We start from the raw sequence: 12,269 nt of genomic DNA, 5'->3' as shown, positions 1-12,269 counted from the left end.
CAAGCTGTTTGTCAGTTCTATAAAAAGGCGCTTGACTTCATCTCTTACCAATTCAGTCCATTAAACTTATCTTCAGTCTGGCTGTAGGTTCCACACTCATCTTGTTCTAGTCAGTTCACACCTGGTGTCTGCAGATCAGGTTAGTAACCTGTGAGTTCTGAAAATGTGGTTTATGTTCAGCTAGAGATTCAGAGTGCTTTTTCTGGTTATAGTTTTGATGCCTTTCATAGAGGTTTGTGTCTACAGAATCTGAAGTTATATGGTCTAACATAAGTGTAGGCTTCCAGCTTGGATTTTTTGTATCAAATAGGTAGGTTGGTTTACCAGATAGGTAAAGGAAAATACTGGCGAGTAATTATTTTGACATGCTCATAAGCAGAGTCATCAGAAGCCATCAAAAATATGGGCATACCACACAAGCTTCTTATTCTCCTTTGTTATTTTAATGTTCTGTCTAAAATATCTCGTGGCAATCAGTGTGCGATTAGTACGACAGATTGTATGTAAATTATGCCATCAGTAATCTAACAGTTTGCTGGCAACCGGCAACTTTTAATAAACCCCTGAATAACTGTATCTAAAAGTACATACATTTATCCACTTTTCATGTGACATAACATTACAGTATAGCCTATCATCAATGACTGCCATTCTGCAGGTGTACATAATAAACCCAAGCATTATTGTATTTAAGCAAATTTAATCCACTTGGTTTCATTATCGAGAAGGACGACTACAACTGTGTGATTGGAGCAACAAGAGAAAGGTGCGAGGGTAGACCCTGGGTACACTTGATGTCCACCACAACTTGCCACTTGAAGTAGATTCCGTCTACAATGGCTGACGATGCGATTAATACTGCCGAAGCCAAGTTCAACAGGTCAAACATGTTTGTACTTGAATGGATTTACATCCTTTACTGTGAAAAAATCTGTAATGTAAGCTTGTCACAGGGACAACCATCACACAGCACACGTTCCTTGCCTACTGGTACAGCTGGTCTTTTGGTTCCATTACCATGAAATTATTACTCACGGTTTTCGGTTACATATCTTTAAATATTCTGTTAACGATTGCATGGTTAGAACACATGCAAGACAAGTGCATCATCATGACCTTAATCATTCTTCCACTAAAGTGTACAATGTCCTCATAATAAACAATGCTAATATGTGTTCCTGTAGTAAATGCTAATCACTGCAGATTTAACACTGTAGAGTGTAGACATATTAACCAAAATGTTCAGCAAACAAGGGTTAATGATCAGCAACAATCGTCACTTGAGTTCATTCACTGCAACCTTATTAAGGTCTCTACCAAAGCGACTAAAGTAATCCAGAGCGGAAATCTCATACATCCCATAATTTTACACTTGCATAAACAATTTAACATCAAAAGAAAAGAAAGAATCAAAACGAAGGTAAATACAAACGTTTTGATTCAGATCTGATATTCAAAAGGAAATACGACAACCACACAAAACAAAATCAAGACCTCTCCGCATGTTGGGCTAAGGGACATAACCCTCACTTTTCAGGCCTCTACATCCCTGTACAGTGTCATCTTATTTCTACAGAAATTCTTCGTTTCTCTTTTTCTTTGTCATCGATACTAATTCTATTTTTCCATCCACAGGGACGCCATCATGAAAGAGCTCAACGACAAGGGTTACTGCGTCATTCCGGATGTTTTGACGTCAGAAGAATGTGACGTGTACACTGGGAAGTTACGAGATTGGCTGTCAACCTTTGGCGCAGACGAGGCTCCTTACCAACAATATTCCATAATCAATTCATATCGCGTTGGTCATCTTGAGCCCACGTGGGAGGTGCGCCTGAAAGTAAAGAGTGTCTTCCAGGTAAACCTCATTTTAATCGGTTCCTGCTTCTCACCTCTGAATGTCTGCGGAGCCTCAGCCAAAGTGCAAAAATGGTTTAATGAATTTAACAAATAAAACAAAATTAGGATTGTTGTTTTCACAAGTCGCTCGTCGACGTACTCGCTTGTTCAGTTGGCCATTGAAACGTTTGTCCCTTAACTGGTACCTGTTAATACATGTATTTTTGCCAAGTAGTGCAACTCAAACATGTGTCAAATATATTTCAATCCCACTCACCCCAACCTCTCGACGAGAAAAACTAGAATCGAATCTAGAGAATTTCAATCGTAAGTTGAAAGGACAAATTTCATACAGTGCCCTTCATTAACCGTGTTTCTTGGGCATACAATCGAACTTTGAGATATAATTATATGGCAAATATTTTGCGTCAAACACATTTCAGACCATCTGGCAGACGGACAAACTGTTGTCCAGTTTCGACTCCGTTGCCATCGCCGAGCCTCCAGAAAAGAAGTCGCAGGAGTTCCACACTCCGAACACAAACTGGTTTCACATGGACCAGATCGCCATACGAGTGGGTCTCCATGGCTACCAGGGGGCTGTGTACCTGGAGGAAACCTCTGAGACTGATTACTGCTTCAGGTATGGTGTTCAAACGCCTTCTTTTACACTGAACGTACAAGAGGTGACACGGGTTTGTCATTTGCTGACCTTTATATTCCTAGTGCTCGTGTCTTCAACACAAAAGTCAGGACAGTTTGTCAAATAGACATGTTCCTTCAAATCTCCGAGTATAACAAACATCCTGCAAACATTACTATATTAAAAGACAGTATCATATATTATCACGACACAAAGGATTACTGGAAAGCATTACCATGGAAGCCATGGAATAGTGCAGGAACTACCACGACACAATGACACTTCAGGCATTACTATGACACCGTGGAACCTCGAACTAATATCCTGGACTGCTGGCAGACGATTTTTTTCCAGTGAACTGCTAAAACGAGGCTTTAGACGACATAGCTTCCGGTTTATTCACATTTTTTGTTACGACTCGCCGAGACTAAAAGAGGATCACTTCTCAAGAGGCCGAGCTTCCTTGTCATTACCTCATTACTATTAATTGCTCTTAATCTTCTTTGGAGCCATGATTAAGGATTATCTTATTAAAATAAAGCACAACAATCGCTAAATAAGAAGGATGCTCATAGATAAGGAACGACTGATCGTAACTGTGTCTCGAGCGCGAATGATGACATGCTGGTCGGTCACGTGGGGTTCACGTGGCTGTTCGTTATCCGAAATTTTGTTCGCTATCCGAGACAAACTTTTAACGAAATTTTTTTTCGCTATCCGAAATATTCGCTATCCGAGGCGTTCGCTAACCGAGGTTCCACTGTATGCTCGTCTCTTTGTTGTGTTTTGAGTGACGGTTGTCCTTGAGTTCTACTTGTTGCCCTCAGGGCAACGACTTTCTTTTGCTTCCTGACTATGGCCCATTGTAGGTATTACTGTAACACAGTAAGCCTTACCTTGACGTCTTTGGTATGAGTGAACTTACTATACAACCCCAACGTGGTCTACAAATGTCTATATTTCAGAGTTCTTGTGGGATCTCATAAGCAGTATGAGAGTTTCTATGACCGAGATGAGGCAGTGGCCAAGAAAAGCGATGAACTTGGCTACATGCCGAAGTCGAAATGGGCGTGTTTTCAAATGGTTTCGCCCGTGCGAGGGAAGGTAGGAGTACACGGGGTCAGTACCAGCGGTCAGTCTTCCCTAATTGCTACCCTGGCCCGAGCAAAGTGAGATCGCAAGCGATAAACCGTCTTTCTCAGCCGAGTACTGGTGTTGGCGGTGAGAAAGCTGAAGTGAAACGGTTGCAACTGAACATACTGTCAGGTTAGGGTTGTCCTACCAGACAAAGTGAGGCGAAACGGCTTCCATCTGAACATACTGTCTTTCCTTACATCTTTCTTTACTCATAAGAGGGATAATAATATTTAATACTTTCAGTTCATTCCTCCTGATGACTGACCTAAAAGTACACCTCGGTTTGAGTGCAATGTTCGAACTTTACAAATGGCCAACAATTCACGACTGCAACATAGTGCCCCCACGATCTTTTCTCTTCTTATCTAACCCGACCATTGTGAAGGTCATCGGTGCTTGCGTCTTCCTGAGTCCACAAAACCGAGAACTGGACGCGAGAGACTTGTATAATCAAAAGGGTTAGGACCAGTTTAGCACCCCTGGTTTTGTTTGTGTGTTCTCCTTGTGAGAGAGAGGACAGGAAAGGAGACAAAGGCAAACAACCCAAATAACACAAAAACAAAAAGCAATGAATTTTAAACTTTGGTTTTATTCATCTTGTTTAGGTTTTTTTTATTCCCAATTGTGACCGACATACGGCACTGCATCTGGTTTGGGTACAGTGTTCGTACTTTTTGCACAACGCAAGTGGCATCACTTCACGCCTGTGGAGCTGTGCCATTCACCTTCTGCCAGAGCGATTTTCTATCCAGGTATCTCCTGTCCCTCCAGAGTCCTACGAATTCTAGCATTGTATATATGCTATCCTCGAATTGCTCGATTTTGAGGACAACCGCCTGTCCCTTCCCGATAAACTCGACGTCGCGACCTCCTACTGTTATGCAAGGTGCTTGGAAGCAGTGTGGACATTCAGGTGTCGCGTCTGGTCCGGGTCAAGATAATCTAACTGATATGTAATACCCATGCAACAAAAAACATCTTCAGCAATTCATGTTTGTTTATTGGTGGCACGACAAGGTGAAGAATTATTGATCAAGTTCATGCACATTCTTATCGTTCACGTCTCGCTCGAAGTGAATAATTCAACATGCCGGCATGTGCGACCATCACTTTGGCGCTTATGCCAACAGAAATACTATCATCTGCGAGCTCGTTCGTCCCCACTAGGTGACAGTTATTTGCAAATGAAAGAATGTACCTTGCGTACATTACGTCGGATCATCCCATTCAATAAAAAAAAATTTCTACTTTTGCCAATTTGGACATGTGAATGATTTAGCATTCTGAAAGAACGGCTTCCACGGTTTCTGCAGTCGCTTTGACTCTTGAAGCGCCAGAGTGTAGCAGCTGCACTTGCAGCAGACAGTCTCCTGGTGGACGACGGGATCAGTGTCGATGTCAGATGCAAGCACGCTGTCGGAAAAAATTCGTATCACACTGATCATGTTTACTTTTTAGGACTGTCGACTCACAAGGTGTTAAACCTCCAGCATATCACCAAAGAGGACGACGTGTGCACCAGCGCACGAGGCGCAGTGGATGCGAGAGAATGTATGCAAGTATGAATGAGTCAGTCGTTAGAATTCAAGAACACCGTTCACGATCGTAACTGACAATAAATAAAGTTAGTAAAAAAATAAAGGTGTTAGAAACATCAACGAGAGGTGGCACAGTCGCTAAGAGTATCAAAGCTGGATGAAAAAACTGGCGCAAGGTAGTAAAGTCAACATCGGCAAACGTGGCATCCTCAGCTCAAGCTACAAGACAGCAGCGTCAGAGATCATGTGATGCAATTGGATGATCATCTGCCATGGCGACCCGTAACTTAGGCACTGTTGGATGGATGTATTACACATTTCCAAAACATCCATGACAAAGTGTAACCAAGCCTCACCTGCAGCAATCGCTCTATATACCATCTCTAATAGTGCTGACTGATCCTGCTGCTGTCAAGCTGCTGAGCGACTTTCCTACACTGGCCATGTCCTGTATACACATCCTGAGGACTACTTCTGTCTAGGGACACATTTATAGTGAAAGTTTTAAAATATATGTCTGAATGTATCTGCCTAAGCGTGTTCATATAAAAGCCCGATGCACTATGACATGCGCATGGGTCTCCGCTAGTTTTTAGACTGGAATGAACATGTTGATAGAGACTCTACTTCAAAATTACAACAAAGCAAGTGTACAGCACAATCGGAGACAGCTTGACAACCACTTAAAAAAAGAAAACTTCTAATTAGTAGAGATATCTGGAGATGTATCACTGAACAATACAAATTTGATCCGAACATGACAGAAAACACATTAATGAAACCAGACAGTTAGTTCTGATGAAGATTTGGAAATGAATAAATAATAAATTCTAAATAACAAAATCCAACCATCATTGATAAATGAGATAATAATTTACCATCGATATTTGCACTTTCAAAACTGAAATATTCTAACCACGGTACAACTCCACACGGACACATATTGTCTTATAGACAGTTTCATTCCAGTCTAAAACTGCAAGACCCACTCGTATTTTATAGCTGTGTGATTTTATCTTGTTCACTTTACGTTGTTATTCTGTGACATCAATTATTATCGTAATAGTGTTAAATTTGTGCTTCCATTGTTATACTGGTATTTTGCTTTGTTATGTATCAATCTGTATCACAGTGCCTCCAGCCATTGATTTTGTTTGAAAATTCAGTTGTTTTATTTTCGTGTCATTTGATGTTCATTCTCTCTCCTTTGTAATATTCTAGTTTTTTGTTGGTGGAGAATTACATTCAGTCCGAACCCTACAGGTGTGTTCGTTGGAAACTTTTTCACTCAGCTTCGGACCGCAACACAAGTACTCAGCTCAGAAGACATTGCATTGCTCGTTTAGAGCTTGTACAGTAGTTCACATAGAAGTCGTTTCGCCTCAGCGATCAGACCCTGCGGCGAAGTACAATGGTCGGGTGAGGAGAAGTTTTTATTTGCCAGGCTACTCGGCGGTCCTGTATGATCACCCGCCTTTGTAGGGTAGTAATGGAGACGACTGGCCGCTAGCAGTCAGCACCGCGTGTACTCCTACCTTCCCTCGCACGCGGCGATACCACTCACTTCACTCAGGAGGAAACTTCGGCCTTTAATAACGATACATTGTGGCCTGGTACCAACAGCATGACTGCTACGACTCAGAAATCCGTCCCTAAGGGCGGCATGGTCGTCTGGATGCAAGACTTGTCCATGACAACGCAAGGTGTGTTATTTACACCATCTTTACGAGTTTAGTGGCACGTAACTCAGGTTTGGCGATGAAAATCTAAATATTAATTGTCTTTCTTCAAAATTTGAGGAAGGGGAATTCCTTTTTATGGAACTTTAAACTAGGTGACTGCAGATTTATATTTTTGTAATAGTTTAATAAGGAGGGGTATAGGATGTTTACGACACTGTTATTGTAATGTTTCCTTGTTTTCATCTGATTGTTTATGCAATTTTGTAAATTTGTGAATTTAAACATTTCTAATATATCAGTCAGTTTCAGAATGGTTCATTTGATGTAGAACATATACATGTGCACAATACCTATGCAAATTGTGACATAGAAATCTTTACTACTGTAAGACACCATTGACAGCTTACACATTTAACATTGAATTGTGGGTGGTTAATTCATTTGTGTATGTTACCCCTAACTCACCAAAACAAGTATTACATAAAAAAGAGCTGTTTTTCACTCATCTAGTTCAAATTTCCATAAAGAGGAATTGATACTTCATACTATAAATTTTGAAAGATTTCCTAAATACTGAAGGTTTTTATCGTATAATGAAAGAGACAAGAAAATGTCTTCTCGCAAGTTGAACGCTCACGTTAAGTCTTTTAGTCGTGTAGAAATGACTGGGATCGTATCAGGTTCAGACGGAAATGGTTTACTGATTAAAACACGGCTTAGGGTTTTACTTTTAAGAGAGTAGCATCAGTCACCGAATCCATGTCTATATATTTATAACAATTTTTATGTCCCGTTGCGTTATGCTACAATGATCACGTGATTACACGTTGTCCCCTGAGTGTTCAGATAAAACATTCCACGACTGGCAATGATACTCCTTAGTATGGTAAGGAATGTGTACATTTACTCCTGTTTGTACATTTGTACATAAAAACATCAACGACGGCGGCATTATCATGTCATGTGTTAGCTGAGTAGTGCGTGTTGCTATGGTGTGTTGCTAGGCCAGAAGAGGGCCGCCCAACAAGACAGGTGACGCTTCGTCGTCTTCGTGTGCATGACACCCGCCCGATGGGCGAGTGTAAGAAGGACATGCAACACTCAACGCGAGCCCTACCGAGAAGCTAGCTATCGACACCATGGCCAAGCCAGGCATCACTTTTTGCGAAGAGCGCCCCTTACACCTTGTAGGAAGGGCACCGCGATTGAAAAACTACCCGAGGTGGCGAGGTCCCACGAGGCCAAGCTACTCGCCGGTGTGGAGGAGTATGATTTTGAGGATGGGAGGCCAAACGGGCCTGACTGGGAACCCCAGTGGCGTGAGCAGTGATCACTCAAAGCCACAAGCAGCCCCACCAATGCTTGTCCATCCCTCTCAAACTTCAGAAACCGTTAATTAATAGACAAAGCACTGTTATTCTAGGTTACTCGTGTTGTAAACGCTTAAAGTTCTCGAGCGTCACCACGCCTCAAAGACTTTGAAATAATAACAATTTCTATGATAATTAAAAATGTAATTTCTATTGTGTTAAAGGTGACGACAAAAAGGTGACGACAAACGAAGGACGTTAGACAAAGACGAGACGACGAACAACGGCGATGAGTGAGGGAGCATCGGCGGGTGGCACAGCCGTGGCGATTGTTTTAGCCGCGCAGTAAAAGAGTTGCACCTGTATACAAGACCTGCTTGTATTTTTACTGATGGACGGTTGTTGTGGTTAGAAAAATACCTCACCACTTGGCCACATTTGGCGCTGCGAGCAGGATATTTGTCCAATGGCTGAAGAGGGAGACAGCCCAGTAGAGGCTTTACGAACATATCAGTTGTTTCGCCTCCAAAAGTTTGCCGCGGACCCACCGAATGTGGAGGAGTTCCAAAGAGAAGTTTCGTGGCTCTCACCATGAACCCGATGCGCCGAACGCAGCGTGCGGGTATTCTCAACGCGCTGGAGGGACGTGCAAGACGCGAGTCTGTTGTTTCTCATGACATGATAAACACGCCAGAAAAGATTTTGGATATTTGAGAGAGGCATACGGCGAGCGGAAGAGATGTTGTAGACATTATCGCAGTTTTTTATAACCGCCGACAGCAGAGTGAGGAGGCGGTCATCGAATATGCGCGACCCTGCGGAATTTACAGCGGAAGCAAATCGCCTGACGCGACGCCGTATCCAGTAAACACTGGCGACACGCTTTGTGAAAGGACTGAGAAACAGCCATGTCCGACGTGAAACATCCAGACAGCTGGCCGACCATGGGTCTTCTTTGTCGATCTCCTTAAACGGCCCGACGGGTAGAGAGAGAGGAGATGTGTAATGACAGGGAGATGAGATAGATCGTCTGACTGCACGAGTCAGACAGCTGGAGATGGAGGCAGCCTCCAGGCTTCACACGACACAGCAAAGTGATTTCCCCTTCGAGGATGATCGTCAGCACAAACAGAAATGTATGCGACGACAGCAGACAAGACAACGGCGGCCACGACCAGCACCTCCCCATGACAGCGATGTGGAGGGGCAGAAGGCGAGGTTTCTGCAGGTGGTTCAACGTGGCAAAAGGATGGGGATTCATCACACCTGATAATGGCGATCAAGACGTCTTTGTCCACCATTAGTTATTCACAAGGCAGGCTTTCGCAGCCTAGGCAAAGGTGAATTGGTGGAATTCGAACCCAGGCAGTCATCAAAGGGATTGAAGCCACGTTTCGTCTGTGTATCGGAGGAGTGAAAATGCCGAGGCAGTGATCGCCGGCCGATTCCAAAGGAAAAGTTTCAAAGCAAGCCGGTGCAACTACAACAGCGACAACCACAACGACGGCAAGCCAAGAGAGAACTGCAACTGATAGATTCCATGGGCGGAGCGGCCGAGTACCTGTAACATCACCAGCCGGCCAGTTGATGACAGTGCTGTGTACACAGTCAGGCCCCTGTTGACGGTCCTGCACTGACCCTCAATAGCGACAAAAGAGACAGCGAAGACTCTAATAATGAAAAGCTTGAAGTCGGTGAGATTCCAAAGTGAGTTGTCACAAGCAAAACAGTCATCAGTGCAGAGAGAATCTGATTTTCAGAGGTTCATGATGAACTGAATAACAAATCAACGATTTACAGAAAGCCGTAGCAGAAATCAGAGACATGAAGAACATACGATGAGAGAAAAGCAAGGAAAGGTGTATCTGAGATGTCGATTTGGAAAAGGAAAAGAGGAAAAGAAGAAACAAGTTACGTCATTTTGTCTAAGGACCATATGAATACGATGGACATATTTTAGCTCGCGGTAATGATTGACACTGTGGATAACGAGCAATATGTTTGTATCATGATTAGTTTTGTTTATCTATTATTTTATCCATATGCCTTTTGCTTTGCCACGGCTGTGCTACGAAATGTTATTCTGACTGGACAATCACACACAGGACAGATGGACGGAATGCCCATGTAGCAGTTATTCAGGGAGAAGAATAATCAGTCGGTTAGATTTAGCTGTTAGGCGAAGTACAGATGTTTGTCCTACAAGGCAACTCTGTACTCTGTTAGGTAAATAGTACCAGCTGCTGGTATGACTAGGCGTTGCTTGCGGCTGCAACAGATCTTCTTTAGAGGTTTTCGAGGTTTAAATATTGGAGCCCCCCCCCCCCAAGGCAGCATAATTAGTGAACTTGTATTTCAGCCTAGTCTTGCTAGCTAAAGCTCATCAGCGAGGACACTGTTGGAGAAAGAGTCGGCGGGGATGTGATGGGCTGGAGTAATGACGTCATAAAATATGACGTCATATTTTATGACGACAAAAGGTGACGACAAAAAGGTGACGACAAACGAAGGACGTTAGACAAAGACGAGACGACGAACAACGGCGATGAGTGAGGAGCATCGGCGGGTGGCACAGCCGTGGCGATTGTTTTAGCCGCGCAGTAAAAGAGTTGCACCTGTATACAAGACCTGCTTGTATTTTTACTGATGGACGGTTGTTGTGGTTAGAAAAATACCTCACCACTTGGCCACATATTGTGTTACATAATGTAGCCGCTTTTCTGCTGACTTTCAGCATTAGACAACACTGCAAACATTCAGCCGGGTCATCCGGTTCTGTCTCTGATAATGGTGCACACAGATTATGTTTTTAAGAGAAACGGAGTGTAATAACAGTGAACATATTCTTTATCTTTATTCGGGCGACAAGATTAGAGGAAATGATGGTTGTACTGTACTCCAGAAACAGGTCAATTATACTCGAAACTTATTAAAATTTAGCTACTTGTTATCTCAGAGCCATACTTTTATACCTGGACACTGTTTCGTGGCAATGGGTCTCAGAGAGATAGAGAGACAGAAAGAAACTTGGACTAACTTTTATCCTTATTATACTTGGACAAACCTCCTTTGACAAGATATTGCATGTGAAGTTCGAACAGTATTTGAGTATTTAAAGCCACAAAGGACATGCGACGATCTGACATTGTGGAGAGAAAGAGTAATGAAACTAAAGCTTAATTTTTTCTGACCTGATAAGGATTCTCTGTCCGTAACTGTGTTTGCCACAAGTATACTATGTACTTTACTCCTATCTGTACGATCAGTCCCCTTTAAAAAATGCTTTGGAATATTGTTTAGAACTGAGTTGTGAACACCAGACAATATATTTAGTTAAATATCAAAACTGTAAAGTAGTGCAACAAACTTAGAGCTTTTGTCTCAAGAGTTCTGTCTCAATCTGTTCAAGCTTGGTCCCGAGCTAGCTGGTTCATAAAAGTAGTCATGTGCACATAACAAAATAGTCAAAAGTAAAATACAATTTTTATTCTTGATCTGGGAAAAAGCATTTGATAGACTACTTGTGTGTGGGTCATCTACCTAATATCAGTGAGTTGTAAAATGTTTCCTATTCAGTCCTAATTGTTGTCCACTGCATTGCTGCACTGACTAAAAAAAGAAGAGAGAATATATGGATAATAATGCAATGTTCGTTTATTTTAAAAGTCTACAACATTTTGTTCCATGTCTTCCCCCCCCCCCCACCTCAGTGAAAAGCCGTTGCAACTTTGGCTAATTTTCACAATAATAACATAGTGACAGGTCATTGTACTAGCATGCTCTGTACTTGACATATGTGTCTTCATGTGTCAGCCTTTGTTCGCATTTACTTACATAACCCTAGGCTACAGAGAGTAACCATAAAATAGACATGCAAATAGGGCAAAGAAAATTATACAGGTTGGTGACACTTGATATCTGCTTCCAGTCTTCCAACAGTAGGTGCAGTTTCAAACCCTCTTTCTATGCAAGGACCAAGCCAAATAGCCACACTCCTGTGTCATATGACCACCCACCCATTTGAAACAAAAGAAATGTGTCTGTGTGATGCAACTGATATGAGGTATTTTAATGTTTTGTGGTGTTTATATTTAGACTATGGTTCTGCACTTGCAGCAGA

The 12,269-nt window shown here is 42.4% G+C and overlaps 1 protein-coding gene across 1 annotated transcript in view; it reads left to right on the top strand.

Annotated features, from left to right (window-relative positions):
- The window catches only part of LOC112556284, a 33,454-nt gene that overhangs the window by 9,688 nt on the left and 11,497 nt on the right, over positions 1 to 12,269 (top strand). The window contains 1 exon segment of the mRNA XM_025225130.1: positions 3,448 to 3,532. Within this exon segment, the coding sequence (XP_025080915.1) occupies positions 3,448 to 3,532 (85 nt within the window).

This window comes from Pomacea canaliculata, linkage group LG2, assembly GCF_003073045.1.
Source record: "Pomacea canaliculata isolate SZHN2017 linkage group LG2, ASM307304v1, whole genome shotgun sequence".
In the NCBI taxonomy this organism is placed as follows: Eukaryota; Metazoa; Mollusca; class Gastropoda; order Architaenioglossa; family Ampullariidae; genus Pomacea; species Pomacea canaliculata.
This window is presented reverse-complemented; position numbering and strand designations above follow the sequence as displayed.